A 26,246-nucleotide genomic window follows, 5' to 3' on the forward strand; every position below is an offset into this window, starting at 1 on the left:
ATCTTGGCTCACTGCTACCTCCACCTCCCAGGTTCAAGCAATTCTTCTGCCAAGTGCACGCCACCATGACCAGCTAATTTTTGTATTTTTAGTAGAGATGAGGTATCACCACATTGGCTAGGCTAATCGAACTCCTGACCTCAGGTGATCTGCCCACCTCAGCCTCCCAAAGTGCTGGGATTACAGGCGTGAGCCACTGCGCCCGGCCCTATCTGTATTTCTGATTATTTCTAGAAAAATGTAACAGTAAATCAGACTGTTATATTTGCCTGGAAACATGAATTACATTTTAACTGGATTATATATATTCTTATTAAATTAGAAAAGTTTAGCCCTAACCTTATCTTTTACACTTGATATTATCTGCCATATGTTTATAAATTTTACATACAGATAATAATTCTGGTGGTGTTACAGCAAACATGGCTGTTATGCTGGAATTACTAGGTTCATGGGCCTAATTCTCATTCAGTTTGTTCCTTAGCCTAATGGTGTCTATTCATCCATGGTTACGAAAATTAGACATTTAAAACCTTTACTATGACCGAACATAAAGCTAAAAGAATATTTGGTAGCTCCTCTATGAGGCTATATTAAGACAGGACACAGGCTGGGTGCAGTGGCTCACGCCTGTAATCCCAGCACTTTGGGAGGCCGAGGCGGATGGATCACCTGAGGCTGAGACCAGCCTGGCCAACATGGTGAAACCCCGTCTCTACTGAAAAAACAAACAAAAAAAACAATTAGCTGGGCATGGTGGCGGGCACCTATAGTCCCAGCTACTCGGGAGACTAAGACAGGAGAATCACTTGAAACCAGAAGGTGGAGGTTGCAGTGAGCCAAGATCACGCCACTGATTCCAACCTGGGTGACAGAGGGAGACTCTGTCTAAAAAAAAAAAAAAAAAAAAAAATACAGGACACAGTGTTCTGCTGGGTATGCCAGGGTTAACTAAGTAGCAACCACCACATTCACTGTAACTAGATCCGATTGTCAATATATACACAAATCTATATCAATAACTTATTGGGATTTATTCTAATTTCCACTTCAGCTTTTCTACCTTTGGTCTTCTTTTTCTTCAAGTGTCAGAGAATTGAGGGGGCTACTATGAAAAACAGCACTTGCCCTCCAGAGAAACTGAACAAGAGACTACTCTGCCGCAGCCAGGCTAATCTGAGACTTGATGAGCATAGAAAGAAGCATATCATTTATTGTATAATATAATCTGATGTTTAAAACAACATTTCCCTGATACTGAATGGTAAAATTAATAAGAAACTTACTTCTTTCTTGTTCCTTTTCATTTTTCCTCTGAGTGATTTGTCTTCTTAATTTGTTCACTTCCGCCTGACAAGATTCAACAACTCGCTCACTCTTTTCAACATCTGCACACACTGCCTGAGGAAAAAAATGACAACAAGGTTAGCTTCAAGTTCAAGCACAAGGCATTCCATAAATTCAGCGCTGATTACAACTCCAGGAAAAGTCCAGATGGTTTATTGAGTTAAAAAGCAGCCACATAAGGTAGAACAAAATCAAGAAAGCCCAAAAGACTAGAATTGTTATTATTCACTGATTTGCTTTAATTTTAAGATGATTACGCTATTTAGCTTACAAATTCTTGACCAATAAGGGTAAGATAGGAAAGATTTACTCTTTCCTTTGATTAATCATTTTTATTGAAATGAAAAGGGAACTGTTGGTACCAGTTTAGCATACAAAGGAAGAACAAAAGATAAGACAGGAATAAGATGCTTTCAACTTTTATTTATCACCAACATTCAAAAAATCAGATAAGACAATTTAACAGAAAATATTTATAAAGAAAAGTTGAAAAAAAGTTTCAAAGTCAAGGTTTAATAAAAGGTAGTTTTTGAGACTGCATCTGTGTAATGTAGCTATTTATAACCCTGAGAAAACTATGTGATTTGGTATTTTCAAAGCAGGCCTTATTCAATCAACAATGAAATATAACAGCCACTTTTGGCCAGTGCTGATATTCTGAAAAGGGCATGATCATGAATTCAGGACAAAAAGCTATTTTCCACTGCACGTTCCTTCCATAGCAGAAATACCAGAAGCTTCCAGAAAGTAGGCTGGTTATCAGTGAGTCTGTATAAAGCTCCCTATACTAGTAGGTGCACAGTGACCCTAGTTTGGAGCACTAGACTGGAAATGGCTCTTATATGCTTCTCCTTTTGCCCCGGGCTGAACTCAGCCTGTTTTCCTCTTTTTCAGTATCTGCCTTCATTCCTCTTTCTACTCATTGAGGCCTTCATCCTTTTTATTTTTATATTTTAGAGTTGAGGTCTCACTCTGTCACCTGGGCTGGAGTGCAGTGGCAGTGGCAGCACAATCGTAGCTCACTGCAGCCTTGACCTCCTGGGCTCGAGCAATCCTCCTTCCTCAGCTTCCCAAGTAGCAGAGGACTACAGGTGCATGCTGCCACACCTGGCTAATTTTTAACTATTTTGTAGAAATGGGGTCTCATTATGTTGCCCAGGCTGATTTCGAACCACTTGGCTCGAGAGATCCTCTTGCCTAGGCCTCCCAAAGTGCTAGGATAACAGGTGTGAGCCACCATGCCTGGCCAAAGCCTTTTTCCTTAAAGTCAGGCCTTTCTCTGGATCTCGAGCGCTTCATCTTTAACCCTTTCTTTGCTGTACTCAAAGGCAAGTTCAAAGGCTCTTCTGTTCTTAGATTTTAGAGCAAACTACTCCTAAGAAGACAGCGGGGATGATGAAAAGAATGTGGGAAAGTATCGTTAGCATCTAGCTCAGTAGTTGGCTCACAGGAGATGTTTCCATCGATGCCTGTTGCATAAATGACTGGGAATGAACAGGCTCTGCCGAGATCCTTTCACTTCAGGGAGGCAGCTGGGGGCAAAATGAGTGAAATAGGATGAAGAAGCAGAGCGGCAACCAGTTATGGGTGCCTTTTGATACTGTCTCGACTGAGAATATAACTGATGGAGATAGCTGTGTTCTTAGCAAGACTTTCTACATTTTCCTAGAAAAACTACTATCACAAATGGGGCCGTAAGTATTTGAAACAGTAGCATTAACAATCTACTTCAGGCACAGAGTGAGTGAGCCGGGATTCTGCAAGACGGCACGAATCATTATTCCACAGCTTGACTCTGTTCTGGGGAAGCAGATTCTGACTTTCGGATCCTAACTCTATTTGTCAGTTGGAAGATAATTAAAAATTAAAGTAGAATTAAAAACTTTTGGGCAAGACAAATAAGATGAAAACTAATAAATAAATCAGTTACCTGAACTTTCTCCTGAAGTGCATTGTAAACCTGATAAATCGCCCTGATATCTTTCATTACTCCATCCTTGTCAAAAAAGTCAGTACTAGAAGGCAAACAGAAAAAGATGTCACAAGGTTACCATAACCGCTGTGAAATGGAAAGGCATTTTTCCTATCTCTTCCACTTTATTGTTTAAATGCTGTGACTCCAAGGTGACAGTGTTTAAGGAATAATGCTCATACCACAAGAATTACAGAAATTTTAAAAACCCATGTTACCAAGATCATTTAAAAAATAATACAGCCGGGCGCGGTGGCTCAAGCCTGTAATCCCAGCACTTTGGGAGGCCGAGACGGGCGGATCACAAGGTCAGGAGATCGAGACCATCCTGGTTAACACGGTGAAACCCCGTCTCTACTAAAAATTACAAAAAACTAGCCGGCCGAGGTGGCGGACGCCTGTAGTCCCAGCTACTCGGGAGGCGGAGGCAGGAGAATGGCGTGAACCCGGGAGGCGGAGCTTGCAGTGAGCTGAGATCCGGCCACTGCACTCCAGCCTGGGTGACAGCGCGAGACTCCGTCTCAAAAAAAAAATAAAATAAAATAAAAAGCTATGTATTTTTCAGTGACTATGTTTAGGTTTTAGAACCTCAGAAATAATACTCTATCCAAAACTTTTGTATCAATTACAAAAAATATTGTGGTAAATGATTTTAAAAATTCATGAAAGTAAATTCTCTTTTCAATAAGAACAAAATTTTGATACATGCTGGTGGTATCTAGACAATTATCTTACTGTATTCTTCAGTTTTAATCATATCAAACTTGGTTTTACATTTTTCCATACACCTTTTAAATGTTATTAACAAAAGAAATATTGCTGACAAAAGAAAAAACTAGCACTTTACCTTTCAACTTACCCATGTTCTTTAATCACTTTGGCATAACTCTGAGAAGTATTTGGCACTGAAGACACTTTGTACTCTTGCTGGCTAGTATTTCCTAGATTGGGAATAGCAAGTGATATCCTTTGATTATACCTATGGGAAAAATTCAGAAAGAGATCATGTTAAATGTACCATTCTATCATATTCAAGTGAGATTGACAGTTTGAAAAAAAAAAAAGGGCTAGGTGTGGTGGCTCACACCTGTAATCTCAGCACTTTGGGAGGCCAAGGTGGGCAGATCACCTGAGGTCAGGAGTTCGAGACCAAGACCAGCCTGGCCGACATGGTGAAACCTTGTCTCTACTAAAAATGAAAAAAAAATTAGCTGGGCATGGTGGTGCACACCGGTAGTCCCAGCTACTCAGGAGGCAGAGGCAGGAGAATCACTTGAACCCAGGAGGCGGAGGATGCAATGAGCCAAGATTGTGCCACTGCACTCCAGCCTGGGCGACAGAGCGAGACTATCTCTAAATAAATAAATAAATGAATAATTCTTTAAAAAGGGCATGTGTGGTGGCATGTGCCTACAGTCCCAGCTACTTAAGAGGCTGAGGTGACAGGATCAGGAGTTCAAGGTTACAGTGAACTATGATAGTGCCACTGTACTCCAGCCTGGGTGACAGAGCAAGACCCTATCTCTAAATAATAATAATAAAGTTAAAATAAATAAAATTAATTAACTAAGAAAAGAATGGGGCTTGGTGATAGGAGTCTTAGTTGCTGACATTGGTAAACTAACAGGAAGGTCTCATGGAGCACCTCCTTCTACAGAAAACCCAAGGATACATGAGTTAGTAATGTTTTCCCTCCTATAAAGTAGAACCTTGCTTATCAATTCCTTGAGAGCAGAGGTCATGCCTTACACATCTTTCATATACCCACAGTGACCGACACAATGCTGAGCCTACTGTAAGCGCTCAAGAAATACCTACAGATTATGTAATGAAATCTTATAAAAACCTTTTTAACAATTAACAATTATTTTCACTGATGTCAATTTAATTTATTCTACAACAAATAAACTTCCAGAGGGAAACCATTCTGCTGTTTACAAACAGACAACATGATCGTATAATCATATGGGTGGTTTTTTTTTTTTTTTTTTGCTTTAACAAGTTCACAATGCAAAACCCTTATTAACCAGCAGGTGGATCAATTTCACAATTTTGTATATGAAATTTATGTTTCAAAATTATAATCAGACTTCCGCAGCAATAAAACTGCATTTCCACACAGTGGATTATGGAGAAGCAAATGATGATTTCCAGCTATTTATTCCTTATAAGGATTTATGCATAATAAACACATCTTATTAATGTTTCTTGATCCAAAAACAATTTTATGTAAATAACTGACAAGAAAAATACCTTCTGTAACCACAAAAAGAGCTAAAGAGAATAATACAAATTTTTATTTAAAGATGCATAAAATTTTGGGAGGCTGAGGCAGGTGAATCACCTGAGGTCAGGAGTTCGAAACCAGCCTGGCCAACATGTCAAAACCCTGTCTCTACTAAAAATACAAAAAAATTAGCCAGCATGGTGGTGTGTGCCTGTAATCCCAGCTACTGGAGAGGCTGAGGCAAGAGAATCGCTTGAACCCGGGAAGCAGAGGTTGCAGTGAGCTGAGATCGTCCCACTGCACTCCAGCCTGAGTGACAGAGCTGGACTCCGTCTCAAAAAAAAAAAAAAAAAAAAAAAGCATAAAATGCACTATAATGCACATTTTCAAAGTCATGAATCTCAATGACTTGTACCAACGTCCGTCCTTTTTTTTTTTTTTGAGATGGATTCTTGCTCTGTTGCCAGGCACAATCTCAGCTCACTGCAACCTCTGCCTCCAGGTTCAAGCGATTCTTCTGCCTCAGCCTCCTGAGTAGCTGGGAATATGGGCACATGCCACCACACCCAGCTAATTTTTGAATTTTTTTTTTTTGTCTTTTTTTTTTTTCCTTTTTGTGGAGAACGGGGTCTCGTTATATTACCCAGGCAGGTCTCGAACTCCTGGGCTCAAGCTATCCTCCCGCCTCTGCCTCCCTGAGAGCTGGGATTACAGGCGTGAGCCACCACACCCGGCCTAATTTTTGAATTTTTCGCAGAGACGGGGTTTCACCATGTTGGCCAGGATGGTCTCGATCTCTTGACCTCATGATCTGCCCACCTCGGCCTCCCAAAGTGCTGGGATTACAGGCGTGAGCCACTACGCCTGGTCCCAACATCCTTCTTATATGTGAGACAGATGGAAAAGAAAGCTTTACCTTCTATTTGGTCTAAAGAGTACGTATTCTAAAGCGTGAGTGGAATTGTTGGCAGTGGAGATGAAGCTGAAGAGGAGAAAGACGAGGTCGGGCACACCGAGGATGCGGGTGAGCTGCTTGTGAAGAACCTGCTCTCTGTAGGACATCTGCTGCTGTGTGTTGCGCCGGAATCTGTACCACCCAATGACTTTCTGAAAGAAAAGTGTGAAGAGTTGCATGAAATCTTACAAATTTAATTCTGAATGTATCCATACAAACACAAGTGCACAAATGTTCACAGAAGCTTTATGTGCAAAAGCCCCACACTGAAACAACCCAAGTGTCCATCAGCAGGAGCACGGATAAACAGACTGGTTCCAGCATACACTGGATCCTGCTTAGTAAGAAAAAGAACACGAATGAGTCCCAAAATAACTATGCTGAGTGAAAGAAGCTAGACACCTCCTCACTAAAACAAGTATAGGTTATAGGGTTCTATTTATACAAAATGCTAGAAAATGAAAACTAATCTACAGTGACATAAAGCAGATCAGTGGTTAACAGGAATCAGGGGAGAAGGCAGGACTGGAAAGGCATAAGGAAGCTTTTGTAGGTGATAGAGATGCTCGTTATCTTAGTATGGTGATGGTTTCACAAGTTTACACATACATCAAACTTCTAAGAGTATACATTTGAAATATGTATGATATGTCAATTTTACCTCAATAAAACTATTTTAAAAGTGTGGCTTTGTCAGCTCTAACTACAGCGTAACTAAACTAGCTGATGAAACTGTTATGCTCTCTAGAAGAATACTTCTCATAATGAGATTTGTTGGTCATCAGGAAGACAGATGACTTTAGGGATATCCGAAAGACTGCTGAAGTGCAGATTCCTGGGCCCCACCCAAATCTGAGAATCAGAACCTCCCAAGACAGAGCCAGGAATCTGAATTTAAGTAAGTTTCTGAATTGTTCTTTTGCACATTGAAATTTAAAAACATCTGTTGTCAAAACATTTAATTATTTATTAGAAGATCAATCTTCATACAGCTTCCTTCTTTGAAACCAACTCTGGGCTAAAATCTTGTTTTAAGAAGTAAAGGTAGTTTAAATCTATTAGTGTCATATTAAAATTAAAATTAACAGTAAATTGAGATTGTTTTGACACTTTCATGTAGAAAGTAAGCCAACTTTTGCTGAGGCTAGCTATGTCACAAATATTTTCACTAATTATACCACTCTAAGTGAATAATGTTTTCTCCATTGAGTTCATATCACATGCAAAGAACTACAGAGAACAAAGAAATAAGCAATAGTTCCTGACTCAAGGAGTACTACTGAACCTAAAACAAATCTTCCCATAGATTAAAGCAATTAATTCTGATATTCCTTAAATAAAAAGAAAACCCAAGCTTTTCTTTCAGGGTATAATCTTTTTTTTTTTTTTTTTTGAGACAGAGTCTTGCTCTGTTGCCCAGGCTGGAGGGCAGTGGCACGATCTCAGCTCACGGCAACCTCCACCTCCTGGGTTCAAGTGATTCTCCTGCTTCAGCCTCCCGAGCAGCTGGTATCACAGGCATGCGCCACCATGCCCAGCTAATTTTTTTATTTTTAGTAGAGATGAGGTTTTTGCCATGTTGGCCAGGTGGGTCTTGAACTCCTGACCTCAAGTGGTCCATCCGCCTCAGCCTCCTACAGTGCTGGGATAACAGGCATGAGCCACTGTGCCTGGCCTCAGTATATAATCTTATAGAAGAGATGTTTTGTCCAAAGTTACAGAGCTCATGAGTGACAGCCAAGATGTGGAATCAAGGTGCCTGCCTCTTTCCACTGGGCAACACTAACTTTCACATTCTACATTAGACATGATGGTGGCCATAAAAAAGGTAAAAGTAGTTTTCATTTCAAGAAAATGTGGATACAATTAGATAGAGCTACTGATGTATGTGAACACGGCACATTTCATTCTAAGATTCAATACTCTGCACCCAACTCCTATTTGGAATGTTGGAATTACCTACTCAGTAGACCTCAGGCATGCCCCACACTTCCCCTGCCTTCCTGCAAAGACCTGAACGGTGCTCAGCACACTGGCTGTTTTCATGAAATACTCATTGACTAATAGAATCTTTCAAGTGGCTATTGGATGAATAACAGTGCTTTTCAGTTATGCCAATTTGAACTATTTTATTTCATTATTTTTCCTAGCTGCCTTTTTTTTTTTTTTTGGTTTTTGAGATGGAGTCTTGCTCTGTTGCCCAGGCTGGAGAGCAGTGGCATGATCTTGGCTCACAGCAACCTCCACCTCCTAGGTTCAAGCAATTCTCATGCCTCAGCCTCCCAAGTACCTGGGACAACAGACGTATGCCACCACGCCTGGCTAATTTTTTGTATTTTTCGTAAAGATGGCGTTTCACCATGTTAGCCAGGATGGTCTTGATCTCCTGACCTCATGACCCACCAGCCTCAGCCTCCCCAAATGCTGGGATTACAGGCATGAGCACCGTGCCCAGTCAATTTCTTCTTTTGTGAATTTCCTGTTCAAGGTCGTTACTCATCTTTCTCACTTAAAATTTTGAAATCTGCCAGGTGCAGTGGCTCACACCTGTAAACCCAGCACTTGGGGAGGCCAAGATGAATAGATCGCTTGAGCCCAGGGCTTTGAGACTAGCCTGAGCAACATGGCAAAACCCCGTTTCTACTAAAAAAAAAAAAAATTAGCCAGGTGTTATGGCGCATGCCTGTAGTCCCAGCTACTTGGGGGGCTGAGGTGGGAGGATCACCTGAGCCTGGGAGGTCGAGGCTACAGTGAGCCATGATCATGCCACTGCACTCCAGCATGGGTGACAGCGTGAGACCCCCATCTCAAAATAAATAAATACAAATCAAATCAAATAGAAATTTGAAATCTGTTTAAAAAAAAATACTTCCTGGTACTTCTAATATGTAGTGAATGCTCTAGAAAATTGTGCTCCAAAAAGAATCTGTATAGAACAAATTTTAGTTTTAGAAAGTAAAATTAAGATTCATGGCTGGGTGCGGTGGCTCATGCCTGTAATCCCAACAATTTGGGAGGCTGAGGCAGGTGGATCACTTGAGTTTGAGACTAGCCTGGGCAATATGGTGAAACCTCGTCTCTACCAAAAATGTAAGAATTAGCCGGGTGTGGTGGTGCACCCCTATAGTTCCAGCTCCTCAGGAGGCTGAGGCAGAATTGCTTGAACCTGGGAGGTGGAGTTTGCAGTGAGCCGAGATCGCGCCACTGCACTGCAGCCTGGGTGACAGAGTGAGACTCCATCTCAAAAACATAAATAAAAAGTTTTTAAAAAAAGTATAATAAAGGTTCATAATTTAAAATATGAAAAATGAGGGTGTAAGGTAGCATCTGAGAGGTGAGGGATGGGCTGCTAAGAGATTCCAGAATGTCTGCTCCCAGGCAAATCACTAATATGAGAGTGCTGGACCATGTGATGCCTGTGGCTGCTTTAACACCCCTTCCTGGTTGGGCAGGCAGCTTGGTTAGACTACCAGAATGGAGCACCTCTTCAGCTTACTATCATGTATAAAGCCATTTGCCTTTCTTCTGACCTATCCTTCCACACTTCCTATTCTTCGTTTTATCCTTACCTCCTCCTGTACATTAGAAAGGCTGTTGTTTTAATCTAACTGCACTTACTCCTAACACTGTTAAACAAAGTCATTTTGTTTCCCGCTTGACAAGTTGAAAACCTTTTTTTTTTTTGAGACGGAGTCTCACTCGTCGCCCAGGCTGGAGTGCACTGGCGCCATCTCGGCTCACTGCAAGCTCCACCTCCTGGGTTCACACCATTCTCCTGCCTCAGCCTCCCAAGTAGCTGGGATTACAGGCGCCTGCCACCACACCCAGCTAATTTTTTGTATTTTTAGTAGAGACGGGATTTCACCATGTTAGCCAGGATGGTCTCGATCTCCTGACCTCACGATCCTTCTGTCTCGTCCTCCCAAAGTGCTGAGATTACAGGCGTGAGCCACTGTGCCCGGCGACAAGTTGAAAACTTTTATTGGTACTTTCTTTCTTAAGAAATGGTTAGTAATGGATCTGTTTTTATAGAATTAATATCCCAAGGTAAAAAGTAAAACCCATACATAGTACAACACAGTAAATTACAAATGGCGTTATTAGTCACTACTGCAACAAGACAACTTTGGTTTATTTTCAGTTGTATTCAGATTTGCTTACCTAGTCTATACATAACTAGAACATCATATGCAAATGTTGATAGAAATAATAAACACATGACCTTTCGGAGAAACATCTGTGTTCACCTTTTTTTTTTTTTTAAATTGAGATGGAGTCTCGCTCTGTCTCCCAGGCTGGAGTGCAGTGGTGAGATCTCAGCTCACTGCAACCTCTGCTGCCCGAGTTCAAGCAATTCTTGTGCCTCAGCCTCCCGAGTAGCTGGGATTACAGGCGTATAATAATAATGGTATCAGGCTATAAATATCTAAATTTTTTTCTATTAATATATCAAAAAATCTATGTAGGTTAACAAAACTCTTACATATTAACATCAAATCTTATTGTTCCATTTTACATTCCTGTCTGGTTTTTTTTTTTTTTTTTGAGACGGAGTCTCGCTCTGCCGCCCAGGCTGGAGTGCAGTGGCCGGATCTCAGCTCACTGCAAGCTCCGCCTCCCGGGTTCACGCCATTCTCCTGCCTCAGCCTCCCGAGTAGTTGGGACTACAGGCGCCTGCCACCGCGCCCGGCTAGTTTTTTGTATTTTTTAGTAGAGACGGGGTTTCACCGTGTTAGCCAGGATGGTCTCGATCTCCTGGCCTCGTGATCCGCCCGTCTCGGCCTCCCAAAGTGCTGGGATTACAGGCTTGAGCCACCGCGCCCAGCCTCCTGTCTGGTTTTAGCTTTGGGAGATAAGGAACGATTTCAGAATCACACTGGGCAACAAACAGAACATACCTTTCTCCGATCTTTAAGAATCCTGTCCAAACTCTCCTCATTCACTTTGCTTGCGTAGTCATAAAAACTGTTTAAGAGAAAAAAATCTTTTACTAAAACCACATAGTTTTGTGACATAGACGTGCTGAGCTACAAGTGTCTGTGGTAACCCTAATGAAGACCTAATTTCTCACCTTACATAGGCACATAAAGAGAAATCAGTCTAAATGCTTTTCTGAAATGAGGTACCTTTTGCATCGAAGAATACTCAAGAGATTGGTACATTCAAGAGATATTAATTCCACATGTGGGAGGTGCTGATAGCAAGTAATTATAAAATATGGGGTTTCAAATGGCTATGACATCTTTTCTTTGTTTCTAGGTATCAATTACTTATGAAAAAAAGATAACATAGCAGCTCATTTTCTGAGAAATGAAGAAGGGAAATAAACATTTGTGGGATGCAGAAGACGACACTGGGCTGCATACTTTCTCAGGTTGTTTCATTCCATTCTTGCCTCAGTGCTGGGAGGTATTAGTTTGACCCAACAATTCCACAAGTTTTATTCCCAGTTTCATAGATAAACGCACCAAGGCCAAGTGACTTCCTCCAAATCACAGGGCTGGCAGACAGAAGGGCTGGAATTTGAAGCCAGGTCTGGCTAGCTTCAAACCTAATACAATCACCTCCAAAATAGACCAACATGACCAGGATCCCGTGGTGTACATCCAGGTATAATGATGCATGGGCCTCCTCTATCACTGGATGTGGGCTTGGGAAAGCCACACTTCTACCTCTTTCCCTACCACCATAAGCTCGGGCCTTATAAGACAGAAAGGAATTCAAGATATGGTTAAAAACAAACAAGCAAACAAACAAACAAACAAAACCACTGACTTGAAAGGCAAGTGACACAAGCTCCAGCTCCTGTTGTGTTTCTCACTGTATGATCTGGGGCAAGTCACTTCACCTGGTTTCCATTCCATTTTTTGCAAAATAAGGAGTTTGGAATAGACAGATGTTATCTAAGGTTTCTTTTGGCTCTAATAACTGAGTCTATTCTTTAAACTCAAATCCTTGTTCTAGTACTGCTTTGCTGACAGTATTTTAATGAATTCCTCAGAAGGCTGAGGCAGGGTACACCTAGTGAAGCTTTGGACAGTCAAAACCAAATCAGACACCTTCGTAGACCAGAGGCAATGTGTGAACCAGAGTCTAAACAATTTCACTTGCTCTGAGATTCCTCTCAAACGAACTGCTGACTGCTCATCTTGCTTCCCCATTCCTCTTTCGGTTATGTGTAAATCTCAGAGAGGTGAGGTTCTCAGCAACTGATGGCTTCATTTATAGGTAGCCATCTTGCATGGTGACAATTCTCTGAAGCAATCAATAGGTGGGGGTGGATGTGCGAGGGTGAATGTGACACAAGTCTCCAGGGGTTTGTGGGCAAGGGGGCTAGGTGTTTGGGCCACCTGACAGTGGGAGGGTGGTCAGGGTGAAAGCTGCAGGGAACAGCAGGAAGAGGCAAGCGAAAGGGCTGGCTGGTGTTACGGAAGGAAGTGCTGATCAGGAATGCTGGTAGTATCCATGTGGGCAATGCTAGAAGGAAAGTATTGGCCTGGCTTTTGGAAAGGGGTAAGAAGTTGGGTCTTGGGGGGGTTTTATGAAACACAGAGTTGAAATCATGATCCCAGCCATTAGGTGGAAGGATTTAGGGCTGAGAAAGAAGGCATAGGCCTGGTGGTGGTTTGGGGGGAAGTCCAGTGAGTAAGAGACCCTGGACTTACTCTTCCTCACTCCTTTCCCTCCAGATGCCTCTCTGTTGTATGCTTTCTCCTTTCCGAACGTTTCTCCCCTTATTTCTTTTTCATTTTGTCCTTTAGTTGGTCATAATATGGCATTGGTGAATACAGTAGTCCCCCTCTTACCTGTGGTTTCACTTTCCAGTTTCAGTTACCCTTGGTCAATCTCTCAAATATGTTTGAGAGTGAGTGGACACATTCACATAACTTCAATCATCTCTTACTGTGCCTCATTCATAAGTGAAACTTCATGATAGGTATGTACATATAGGAAAAACCATAGTACATATAGATACGGTTCAGTACTCTCCACGATTTCTGGAGTCTTGCCACATATCGCCCGAGGATAAGCAGGGACTACTGTATTCACTTCAATGAACACAAAAAGAACATTTTATATTCCCTTTTCTTACTTTTTTTTTCTTTTTGAGACGGAGTCTTGCTCTGTCACCCAGGCTGGAAGTGCAGTGGCGCGATCTCGGCTCACTACAAGCTCCACCTCCCGGGTTCACGCCTTTCTCCTGCCTCAGCCTCCTGAGTAGCTGGGACTACAGGCGCCCGCCATCACGCCTGGCTAATTTTTGGTATTTTTAGTAGAGACAGGGTTTCACCGTGTTAGCCAGGATGGTCTCAATCTCCTGACCTCGTGATCCACCCGCCTCGGCCTCCCAAAGTGCTAGGATTACAGGCTTGAGCCACCGCGCCCGGCCTTTCTTACATTTTTAAAGTTGAACACTAAACATTTTTTATTCCTCTTAAGAACATCCATTGAATTATTTTATGTTGATTAACTTTTTTCTCTATAACTGAAGAGCCCTTGATAGGCTGAGAGGAAATACTTCCATTCTAAATCACTATGGCCACAACTGACACTCTCCCCTTCCCTTTTCCTAACCTAACACAATGCCGTGTACACAGCACTCAATAAATCCATGGATTTGGGTACCCTCGTGACTTTACAGCCACAATCAGCTACAGGCCAAAATTCACTAGCTTTTCATCAATCAATCCTTTCAATAAGGACTAAAAGCTTACACGTGGCTTACCTAAAAAGTTTTGAACAAGGCTGATGGTTATGGATTTCTGTAATTAGAAAGAGGAAATACATCTTAGTTAATCATATAAGACATAGGCAACTATAAAATAGCTCAGGATTTTTTTTTTAAACCAAAATCTCTGACAACAAAGACAGCTTTTTCCTCTGCCAAACAGTTGCTACGTGTATACCAGTGAAGGCAGCACGACCTCTGAACACTCACCCTCAGTGACACACTCTCAGAATAAAGGAGACTACAGAATGAAAGTTCTATTTCTATTTGCCCATGTATGATGAGAACACGTCTGAAAGATATTATTCAGGAATATGCAGCTATTATGTGCCTTATTCAATCTTATCTATTTAAAAAAGCATCACAGGAAAAAGCAACCACTGACTGGAAGTATTTAATCAAGTGGGATAAAAGCTGTGAGGTGACTGGGTGCGGTGGCTCACACCTGTAATCCCAGCACTTTGGGAAGCCGAGGCAGACGGATCACTAGGTCAGGAGTTCAAGACCAGTCTGGCCAAAGTGGTGAAACCCCGTCTCTACTAAAAATACAAAAATTAGCAGGGCGTGGTGGTGGGCGCCTGTAATCCCAGCTACTCGGGAGGCTGAGGCAGGAGAATCGCTCGAACCCAGGAGGCTGAGGCTGCAGTGAGCAGAGATCGTACCACTGCACTCCAACCTGGGCGACAGAGTGAGTTTCTGTCTCATTAAAAAAATAAATAAATAAAAAGCTGTGAGGACAACCTGGGGACAGAGGGCCTTAACCACCCTCACCCTACCATTAATAACCAATAATAACTCATGACAACTTGAGCCAGGTGTTTTGAAGTGGAAGGAACTCTGGAAGTCTATTAATCCTTTCAAAGATGGTCAGTACCAAGGGAAACAATCACTACAGGGTAGATTGTAACAGCTTCTGAAAAGTTGCTGTGATTAAGCAGAGTGAACAATTTCTTCGAGCTCATCAGGGGGCTTAGGGTCTGGGTTTCTTTATAAGACCGTAAAACTAACTGACCATTCAGTTATATTAATCACATTCTCCTAGAGAGCAGCTCATTACCTGCTGTTTAAAAAACCACAGCCTCAGAGTTCTAGGTTGTAATCTTAACTCAATTAAAAGGAAACCATAGGCCGGGCACGGTGGCTCAAGCCTGTAGTCCCAGCACTTTGGGAGGCCGAGGTGGCGGATCACAAGGTCAGGAGATCGAGACCATCCTGGCTAACACAGTGAAAACCCGTCTCTACTAAAAATACAAAAAAAATCATCTTCTACTTTAAAGAACTGTCATTTAATGAAATTCCTGGAGTAAGTTCTGAACTCTGAATGCACACTGTTACCAAAGCAGTTTCTTTCAACTTTACAAACTGGATTAGAAGCACGCTAAATACATTCTATGGAGATTGTGTGGTATTTTTTGAAGTTAAAGCTTTCTAAGATGTTTTGCAGTACTAAGCACTCATGGAAAACAGGGTGATTATCTCAAACATGAAAAACTGCAGATCGAAATGAAGTTGGAGGACACCTTAATAGACAGGCAAACCTCTGGAAGCAGGCAAGGGCTGGGCAGCCTCACCTGGAATTTCCAGAGTTTCTGTGCCTCAACAACACAGTAGACACCTGTTCATGTACACGTCGCCTCCCAGCACACATTTCTTTACAAATCCCTGCTGTGTGGTACTGTTGTTCTTGCTTTTCTTTCTGTTGGGTGAGTTGAACATTTCTTCTCCTTCCTCCTTCATTCTTTCCAATAATTGTTACTGCATCACCTCATTAACTAGGGACACTGCTGTTGCTGCCTTCTCCCTGCCACTCCTAGAACTAAGGGTGGACAGCTCTGCTTCAAGTGAGTTAGCACAGCTTTTTCAATTCATACATATCCAAAACAAGATGCAGACATTTCATGTTCAAAAGGTGATATTCTTTTTTGTTGCTGTTGAGACAGAGTCTCACTTTGTCACCCAGGCTGGAGTGCAGTGGCACAATCTCGTCTCACTGCAACCTCCGCCTCCCACGTTCAAGCGATTCTCTTGCTTCATTTCTTTTTTAATTTTTTTTTTCTGTTGCCCAGGTTAGAGTGTAGTGGCACAATCTCTGAGCCACCGTGCCCGGCTGTTTTAGGGTTTTAAAGAATTAAGCAAAATGAAAATAAAAACAAAAACACCCTTGATGGGCCAGTGCAGTAGTTCACACCTGTAATCCCAGCACTTTGGGAGGCCAAGGCGGACAGATCACAAGGTCAAGAGAGCGAGACCATCCTGGCCAACATGGTGAAACCCCATCTCTACTAAAAATACAAAAATTAGCTGGGAGTGGTGGTGCGCACCTGTAGTTCCAGCTACTAGGGAGGCTGAAGCAGGAGAATCGCTTGAACCCAGGAGGTGGAGGTTGCAGTGAGCCGAGATTGTGCCACTGCACTCCAGCCTGGTGACAGAGCGAGACTCTGTCTCAACAAAACAAAACAAAAACACCCGTGATGAAAGACTAGCTCTACTGTCTTACACATCACAAGTCTTTTTTTTTTTTGAGATGAGATCTTGCTCTGTTGCTCAGGCTGGAGTGAATTGGTATGATCACAGTTCACTGCAGCCTCAAACTTTCGGGCTCAAGCAAACCTCCCACCTTAGGCTTCTGAGTAGCTGGGACTACAGTAGCACAACACTACGCCTGGCTAATTATAAAAATTTCTTGTAGAGACAGGGTCTCACCACCTTGCCCAGGCTGGTCTTGAACTCCTGGCCTCAAGCCATCCTCAGGGCCTCGGCCTCCCAAAGTGTTGGGATTACAGGTATGAGCCACTGCACCCAGCCTCAAGCCTTTACTTAGTAAATAAGTCAATAATGTGGTGAGTGAGTTTTATACTTTTGATCCACTAGGGCAGGGGTATCCAGTCTTTTGGCTTCCCTGGGCCACACTGGAAGAAGAATTGTCTTGGGTCACACATTAAATATACTAACAATAGCTGATGAGCTTTAAAAAAAATTGCAAAAAAATCTCACAATGGCCGGGCATGATGGCTCACACCTGTAATCCCAGCACTTTGGGAGGCCAAGGCAGGCAGATCACCTGAGGTTGGGAGTTTGAGACCAGCCTGACCAACATGGAGAAACCCTGTCTCTACTAAAAATACAAAAAAATTAGCTGGGCGTGGTGGTGCATGCCTGTAATCTCAGCAACTCAGGAGGCTGAGGTAGGAGAATCGCTTGAACCTGGGAGGTGGAGGTTGCAGTGAGCCAAGATCGCGCCAATGCAATCCAGCCTGGGCAACAAGAGCGAAACTTGGTCTTAAAAAAAAATTTTTTTAAAAAACCTCATAATGTTTGAGGAAAGTTTACAAATTTGTGTTGGGCTGCATTCAAAGCTGTCATGGGCCACATGCAGCCTACAGGCCGTGGGTTGGACAAGCCTGCATTAGTAGGTAGTTCAGTCTCTTGATTCCCCCTAATCCTGACCTAACTTCAATACACACCCTTGGGGCCAGACATGGTGGCTCACACCTGTAATCCCAGCACTTTGGGAGGCCGAGGCAGGTGGATCACCTGAGGTCAGAGGTTCGAGACCAGCCTGACCAACACGGAGAAACCCCGTCTCTACTAAAAATACAAAAATTAGCCAGGCGTGATGGCATGCACCTGTAATCCTGGCTACTCGGGAGACTAAGGCAGGAGAATTGCTTGAACCCGGGAGGTGGAGGTTGCAGTGAGCCGAGATCACACCACTGCACTCCAGCCTGGGTGACAGAGCCAGACTCTGTCTCAAACATAAATAAATAAATAAAACACCCTTGTCCCCTACCCCACATACTAGAAGCCTATCAGAACAGGCTTAAAATTAATTATTTGCTCCAACATGACCAAACTTGCCATTTGCCAACAGTATTTCCTTCTTTTTCTTTTCTTTTCTTTTGAGACAGAGTTTTGCTCTTGTTGCCCGGGCTGGAGTAGAATGGCACGATCTCAGCTCATTGCAACCTCCGCCTCCCAGGTTCAAGCGATTCTCCTGCCTCAGCCTCCCAAGTAGCGGGGATTACAGGCATGTGCCACCACATCCAGCTAATTTTTGTATTTTTAGTAGAGACGGGGTTTATCCATGTTGGTCAGGTTGGTATTGAACTCCCAGCCTTGGGCGATCCGCCCGCCTCGGCCTCCCAAAGTGCTGGGATTACAGGCGTGAGCCACTGTACCCGGCTAGCCAACAGTGTTTCAAACCATAAACCACTCATCTCCACATATTCTGTATTTTAGTCATATGAACAGGCCAGATTCCCTGTGTGTTTTATGCAGACCTTGTTCTGTGCTCCCCTGAATGTACTGCCCATTTAGTTTACCTCCTGACACACATCTTCACTGATTTCCCCACTAGCAGTTTTCCTCTCAACTTTGGGCACTTCGGGGATTTTCTTTATTACTTTTTTACAGCATTCTTCTCATACTGTCTGGTATTTCTTCCTGCCTGTCTAATCCTCCCCGCAGCTCTAGAAGGCAGGGATGATTCTGGGTATTTCCTTTACTGCCCAGCACACACCTCACATATGAAAGTTCTTCAATAAATGTTTGCCGCATAAATAAATGAAAAGTTCCTTGCTTTGTTCAGAGTATTAGGATATGCAGTTTGGTGATCTGCCTGAAGTGTACCTGAAAGGACTATGACCTCTATTCACCAAAAGGAGGCTGATCCACAGAGAGTGGGTGCATCTATATCTACAAAGACTCCTTCATCTTCCCCAGATATCTCCTCCAAAGTGGTATCTGGCTTATCCCTCAGAAGGCTGTATAGGTTTAGTAATATCCCATGTAAACAAATATAAATATCCTTGCTGGATCCCTTTAGGAAGGACCAGCACAACAGATGCATTTGTTATAGTATGAGGTGATATTGGCAATGGGGAGAGCCTAATTTGCAAACTTGAGGTTCATGGTGGTTTTGAAGAGACTATCGATCAAGTGGTCACACAGCAATTCAGTGAAAGTCACCCCCATTGGTGGGAAAGGAATACTTTATAGAAGACCCATACTTATAGTTAGACATTCTGTTTTCTCTGACTTTATAGTGACATAAAAACATCTCGTATCATTTATTAGTGCAAATAATCTTAGTTATTTTCTTTCTTTCTATTTTTGAGACAAGATCTTGGCTCACTGCAACCTCTACCTCCTGGGTTCAAGCGATTCTCCTGCCTCAGCCTCCGGAGTAGCTGGGATTACAGGCACCTGCCACCAAGCCTGGCTCATTTTTGTATTTTTAGTAGAGACAGTTTCACCATGTTGGCCAGGCTGGTCTCAAACTCCTGACCTCAGGTGATCCACCCGCCTCAGCCTCCCAAAGTGCTGGGATTACAGGCATGAGCCACCATGGCCAGCCTTTTAGTTTCTTTTCTACATACTCTTTGAATTTTTTTTTTTTTTTTTTTTTTTTTTTTGAGATGGAGTCTTGCTCTGTCCCCCAGGCTAGAGTACAGTGGCACGATCTCGGCTCACTGCAACCTCTGCCTCCCTGGTTCACACCATTCTCCTGCCTCAGCCTTCCAAGTAGCTGGGACTACAGGCGCCAGCCACCATGCCTGGCTAATTTTTTTGTATTTTTAGTAGAGACGGGGTTTCACTGTGTTAGCCAGGATGGTCTCGATCTCCTGACCTCGTGATCCGCCTGCCTAGGCCTTCCAAAGTGCTGGGATTACAGGCTTGAGCCACTGTACCCAGCATACTCTGAATTCTTTAGGATAAAATCAGTTCAGGGCAAAACAACAAAACAAACATTAAGTAAACATACAAAAAAGATATTTCTGAAGTCATTGAGAAATTTACTTACCAATTACTTGAAGAAATTCTGTGTTGCTGATTTGTGAGTCACTGATGCTAAACGTTTCCTCTTGTCTTACCTCTCCCAGTAAAAATCCTTCCTAAAAGTAATTAAAGAAAACAGTTGCAGACTAAAAATAAAAATGACTTTTACTGAAATTAAGAGGAATTGAGGACATATAAATTTATAATTTTCACAATAATCCAAACAAGCTTCCCATGTAAACCACTGTTCCATAAACCAACAAATAGTCTAAAGCAATCTGAGGTATATCTATTAATTGGATTGTTCCAAAAAAGGATAACAAGATAAAATATTATTTTAATCCCTTCAATTCTTCCCAGTTTTTGGAAGAGTGAATTTCATCACCTAAATCTTTTTTTTTTTTTTTTTTTTGAGACGGAGTCCCGCTCTGTCGCCCAGGCTGGAGTGCAGTGGCCAGATCTCAGCTCACTGCAAGCTCCACCTCCCAGGTTTAGGCCATTCTCTGGCCTCAGCCTCCCGAGTAGCTGGGACTACAGGTGCCCGCCACCTCGCCCGGCTAGTTTTTTGTATTTTTTAGTAGAGACGGGGTTTCACCGTGTTAGCTAGGATGGTCTCGATCTCCTGACCTCATGATCCGTCCATCTCGGCCTCCCAAAGTGCTGGGATTACAGGCTTGAGCCACCGCGCCCGGCCTCATCACCTAAATCTTAAGGATCATAACCAATGCCAAAAAACTCAGGAAGTAGAACTATTTCATAGTTGTTTTCTTGAAATCACATACAATGTATTTCGTTGTTGGAAAAACATCGCTGATGATGAAAAGATAAAGTTAACACAATGACAACTAAATGCTTTTATACGGGCTGGCATAGAAAATTAGGATTTGGCCGGGCGCGGTGGCTCAAGCCTGTAATCCCAGCACTTTGGGAGGCCGAGACGGGCGGATCACGAGGTCAGCAGATCGAGACCATCCTGGCTAACCCGGTGAAACCCCGTCTCTAGTAAAAAAAATACAAAAAAATAGCCGGGCGAGGTGGCGAGCGTCTGTAGTCCCAGCTACTCGGGAGGCTGAGGCAGGAGAATGGCGTAAACCCGGGAGGCGGAGCTTGCAGTGAGCCGAGATCCGGCCACTGCACTCCAGGCTGGGCGACAGAGCGAGACTCCATCTCAAAAAAAAAAAAAAAAAAAGAAAATTAGGATTTTAGCAAAACAATTTCCTATCATTCACATGAATCTTTTTCTTTAATAAATGCAGAGGTTAATTTATTTACACTTTTGGAGGGTATTAACCATCACAGTTGATTCTAGATTACTTGGCTTATTACCCACTCTTTGTGTACTTGCTGCCATGTTCTGCACAAGCACAGCTGGGAGGAAACATACTCTAAATCTTTTTTTTTTTTGAGACGAAGTCTCGCTCTGTAGCCCGGGCTGGAGTGCAGTGGCCGGATCTCGGCTCACTGCAAGCTTTGCCTCCCGGGTTTACGCGATTCTCCTGCCTCAGCCTCCCGAGTAGCTGGGACTACAGGCGCCCGCCACCTCGCCCCGCTAGTTTTTTGTATTTTTTAGTAGAGACGGGGTTTCACCGTGTTAGCCAGGATGGTCTCAATCTCCTGACCTCGTGATCCGCCCGTCTCGGCCTCCCAAAGTGCTGGGATTACAGGCTTAAGCCACCGCGCCCGGCCTCATACTCTAAATCTTAAAGTAACTTTCCTATACAGAAGGTTGAACTGAGAAGCTGTCCTGGAATCTCTCTTCCCAGATACCACATGGCTTACTCCTTTCCTTCATTCAGTTCTCTAGTCAAATGGCACCCTATCAGAGAGGTCTTGCCTGATCAACTTAATGGAAATAGCATCTGCCAGGCACTCTGCCCCTTTTATCTTACATTCTCTTTCTTCTTAGTCTTCTCATTATCCATCATATTACATATTTATAAATAAATACATTTATTATCCCTTGCCAGAATGTAAACTCCATGAGAGCAGGGACTTTGTGCTTGTTCACTGCTCTATTTCATCACCCAGCACAATGCCTAATACTTACTAGGTGCCTCACTAACACTCGTAGAATAAATTTGTTGAAACAATGCCCTTGTACAATATATCCTTCTATTCTAAGTTGATCCTTCAAATCAATTAATGAAGTTTCCTAGTTTAAAAACATTTCCAGTTTAAAGTGAGAATCTATGGGAGTGGGGAAAGACAGACACTTTACAGCCTAATTTTTGTATTTGATTTGAGGAGGGGGAGTGTCCTAAAATACCAAATCATCACAGAGCATTTCTCAAACTTAAGAAATACGTAGGCTGGGCACGGTGGCTCTCACTTGTAATCCCAGCACTTTGGGAGGCCAAGGTGGGTGGACTGCCTGAGGTCAGGAGTCTGAGACCAGCCTGGCCAATGTGGAGAAACCTTGTCTCTACTAAAAATACAAAAACTAGCTGGGTGTGGTGGTACGCACCTGTAATCCCAGCTACTAGAGCGGCTGAGGCAGAATTGCTTGAACCCAGGAGACAGAGGTTGCAGTGAGCTGAGATTGTGCCACTGCACTCAAGCCTGGGTGACAGAGTAAGACTCCGTCTCAAAAAAAAAAAAAAAAAAAAAAAAAAAAATATATATATATATATATATATATATATATAATCTTTTAAAAAAAACTCTGAGATCCAAAGGAGTGTCCATGACTACTAATTTGAGAAACACTGCCTAAATAAGCTTGTTTGACCCTATGAAAATCTTTCGGTTATGAATTCTCACGACAAAAGCAGTTTTGTCTTGCACAAGCAAAAGACAAAACCAAACCAAAACCCACTTTCAAAAAATCAAAGCAAAAAAATAATTTCATATTCACACAGAACTTTAGACCTTAAAAACTTAGCTAGATTCCTAGTGTTCTACACTATTGGGTTGCTGGATTTAGCAAAAAAGATACAAGACACACAATAAAATTTTAATTTCAGATAACAAATAATTTCTTCTGTAAGTTTTGGGATATACTTATACTATAAATAAATTGCTATTTATCTAAAATTCAGATTAACTCAGTGTGCTGTATTTCATCTGGTAACCCTACAACAGTCTTCCGTTTGTGGAATAACGACATAACTCAACAGTGACATTAAGAAATTCTAGGTCAGATGCGGTGGATCACGCCTGTAATCTCAACACTTCAAGAGACCAAAGAGGGAAGATCGATTGAGGCCAGGAGTTTGAGATCAGCCTGGGCAACATAGCAAGACTTGTCTGTAATTTTTTTTTAAAAGGACATTCTAAAGCCAAGGATAAGAGGAATGTTTATACATCTACTGGTCTGGATTATCTGAGCCACTGTTACTTTATAGTAGGAGTTGACAAACTATGGCATGGGGACTAATTCCAGCCTAATGCTTATTAATGTATGGCCTGTAAGCTAAGAATGGTTTCTATGTTTTTATTTTATTTAAATATTACTATTGAGACGGAGTTTTGCTCTTGTTGCCCAGGCTGGAGTGCAATGGCATTATCTCGACTCACCACAACCTCTGCCTCCCAGGTTCAAGGGATTTTCCTGTCTCAGCCTCCCTAGTAGCTGGGATTACAGGAATGTGCCACCACGCCCGGCTACTTTTGTATTTTCAGTGGAGACGGGGTTTCTCCATGTTGGTCAGGCTAGTCTCAAACTCTCGACCTAAGGTGATCTGCCCGCCTCGGCCTCCCAAACTGCTGGGATTACAGGCATGAGCCACCACGCCCAGCTAATAACAGTCACTTGAATGTTTTACTGTCTATAACTGCTTTCTCCCAATAGCAGAGTTGAATAGTTGCTACAGAGACCATATGGCTTACAAAGCCTACAAAGTTTACTATCTGGCCCTGTACAGAAAAGTATGCTAGCCCCAGGTCTACAGATGAGTGGTTTTAAATTAATTTATTGCCTGGACAAAATAAGTATGTACTACAAAAGTAAATTGTTGGTTCTTCAACCTTAAAATTGAAATTATTTTCAAGGATTCCACATCTATAATTGTAGGAAAGTTAATATAAACAGGCATGGTCATATAAAACACAGTTGCAAACTATTGGCATTGGTGAAAATTTCTATGAAGTCTAGTACCACGCCTTGCACAGAGTAGATATTAAGGCATATCTCTTGAATTAATTTTTTTCAACAGGTAGCTGCTTGTTGTTACAGTAATCTTGCCATATACATAAACTGTGATATTACTAGGCACTCAGGAAATAAAGGACCCATTTTTAATAGTCCATGGACACTAGGGGTATCACAAACCCTTACATACGGAACTATATTACATTATTAAATAGCTGGTTGTAGTACCGTAGGCCATAGTGTTCAAAGCTGCCTCTGGAAAAACCCATGATGTATATACTCCTATTCCTATCATTAAGTTCTACCATCAACACTGAAGGGATGAAAGGTACAATAATTTAATTGCATTCAATTTACTAATGGAATCACCTCTCTGTAAAATCAGTTTTTATTAATAGAAGCTAAGATTGCTGACATCAAACCAAATGCAGTTCCTCCTTCTGCAGTGTACCATTTTGCTTTGTAATGACAACCAAAAACCCCACATATAGGTTTAATGAGTTTGAATCATTCACTGTTAACTTAAAATAATCCCCCAATTTGGTGGCCAAATTATATACCCCCTTTAAGAGAGAAGTGATCTAGTTTCACAAAGCATTTCCAATCAGAGGTCAATGACATTAAAAGACAATTTGTAAAATAAAGACACTAAAACAGAGAGGATCTGATCCTCTTGTGGGCTCCAAAGCCTATGCATTTCCGATCACTCACTAGTGGGCCTGTCACTTCCCTATTTCACTGTGACTAGTCCTGTGGTCTTAGAACTCCGGCCAAAGAACTAAACACGCAACTTCAAGGAAATACAAAATAGAACCTGCACCTAACGCTCCTGTTTACATTCTCCATTTTGCATCAGGGCGAAGAAAACACACAACCGTGTCTAACAAGTATCAATAGTGACAGCCATGGTTTCACTCGTAGCACCCCCACGACAACCTGTAAGACCGGCGGGTGGGGATGAGTACCTCGCCTTCTGGACTAAACGCCCGGCCTCTAGATTCCTTCCCGACCCCGTGCGCCCCTCATAAGTCTAGAAGCCTGATTTTCAGGGAGGGGCAGGCGCTGGGTTTCCACCGAGCGACTCCTGACACTGCAGGAGGCCAGGTGGGACAGCTTTGCTGCATGGGAGGCTGCTCTGCCGGGACGGCCGAGCGGCTGAGAGCGCGAAGCTACCGGGCCCGTCCCAGGGGGGAAGGAACCCCCAGAGGCAAGAGCTCACCGGGGGCGGGAGCCGCCCGGGTCACCAGCTCCTCTGGCCGGCCCTGGTGCCCAGGGGGCGAGCCGCATGAGGTTCCGGCTCAGCCGCGAGCGCCGGCCCGAGACAGAGGCTGAAAGCCCCCAGCGGCTGCGGCAGGGGGCCCGGCACCTACGTGGTCCGCGTTGCTGTTGGCGCTGTGGAAACACACAGCACTGAAGGTGTAGCCCGAAATGGACGCCGCCATGATGGAAATCTCTAGCTCCCCCATCATGCCCCGCGGAGGGCACACGGCCTTCCGGCCGGCCCGACCCCTTGGCATCATGGGAAGTGGAGTCTGCGGCGGGCAGCGGCCGAGGGCCCTGAGCCCGCCCAGTCCTGAAGGCTGAGGAACGCCTGTTCGGAAGGACCCCGGCACCATATCCTCCGCAGGGGTGTAGCTCCCGACACACCTCAGACAGCGATTGATAATTCCTCAAACAGTTCTTTCCCTTTGCAAGTGAAACTCTTAGTATTAAAAGTCAACATTCTAGCCGGGCACAGTGGCTCACGCCTGTAATCCCAGCACTTTGGGAGGCCGAGGTGGGCGGATCACCTGAGGTCAGGAGTTCGAGACCAGCCTGACCAACATGGAGAAACCCCCGTCTCTATTGAAAATACAAAAATTAGTGGTGGCACATGCCTGTAATCCCAGCTACTCGGCAGGCTGAGGGAGGAGAATCGCTTGAACCCGGGAGGCGGAGGTTGCGGTGAGCCGAGATCGTGCCATTGCACTCCAGGCTAGGCAACAAGAGCGAAGCTTTGTCTCAAAAAAAAAAAAGGCCAACATTTAGGCTGAGCGCGGTGGCTCACACCTGTAATCCCAGCACTTTGGGAGGCCAAGGCAGGTAGATAACTTGAGCCCGGGAGACAGAGATTGCAGTGAGCCGAGATTGTGCCAGTGCACTCTGGCT

General features: G+C 43.2%; 1 protein-coding gene and 1 long non-coding RNA gene across 6 annotated transcripts in view; one reads left to right on the top strand and one right to left on the bottom strand.

Moving 5' to 3' along the window:
- The window catches only part of LOC139356163 (uncharacterized), a 50,181-nt gene extending 48,973 nt beyond the window's left edge, over positions 1–1,208 (top strand). For 3 of the 5 annotated variants that reach the window (XR_011607584.1, XR_011607583.1, XR_011607586.1), the window contains one exon: positions 1,055–1,194. This is a non-coding gene — a long non-coding RNA (uncharacterized lncRNA). Of the gene's footprint in view, positions 1–1,054 lie in introns of all 5 variants that reach the window. The other 2 variants (XR_011607585.1, XR_011607587.1) reach the window with 2 other exon arrangements.
- The window catches only part of ABRAXAS2 (abraxas 2, BRISC complex subunit), a 30,350-nt gene extending 4,757 nt beyond the window's left edge, over positions 1–25,593 (bottom strand). The window contains exons 1-8 of the mRNA XM_011721967.2: positions 25,469–25,593; positions 20,034–20,124; positions 14,228–14,264; positions 11,400–11,466; positions 6,463–6,653; positions 4,179–4,298; positions 3,278–3,362; positions 1,287–1,401 (exon numbers count right to left, since the gene is read on the bottom strand). Coding sequence (XP_011720269.1) covers positions 1,287–1,401; positions 3,278–3,362; positions 4,179–4,298; positions 6,463–6,653; positions 11,400–11,466; positions 14,228–14,264; positions 20,034–20,124; positions 25,469–25,567 — 805 coding nt within the window. The 5' untranslated portion in view covers positions 25,568–25,593. The remainder of the gene's footprint in view (positions 1–1,286; positions 1,402–3,277; positions 3,363–4,178; positions 4,299–6,462; positions 6,654–11,399; positions 11,467–14,227; positions 14,265–20,033; positions 20,125–25,468) is intronic.
- Positions 25,594–26,246: the final 653 nt, after the last annotated feature.

Source organism: Macaca nemestrina, chromosome 9 (assembly GCF_043159975.1).
Source record: "Macaca nemestrina isolate mMacNem1 chromosome 9, mMacNem.hap1, whole genome shotgun sequence".
Lineage (NCBI taxonomy): Eukaryota > Metazoa > Chordata > Mammalia > Primates > Cercopithecidae > Macaca > Macaca nemestrina.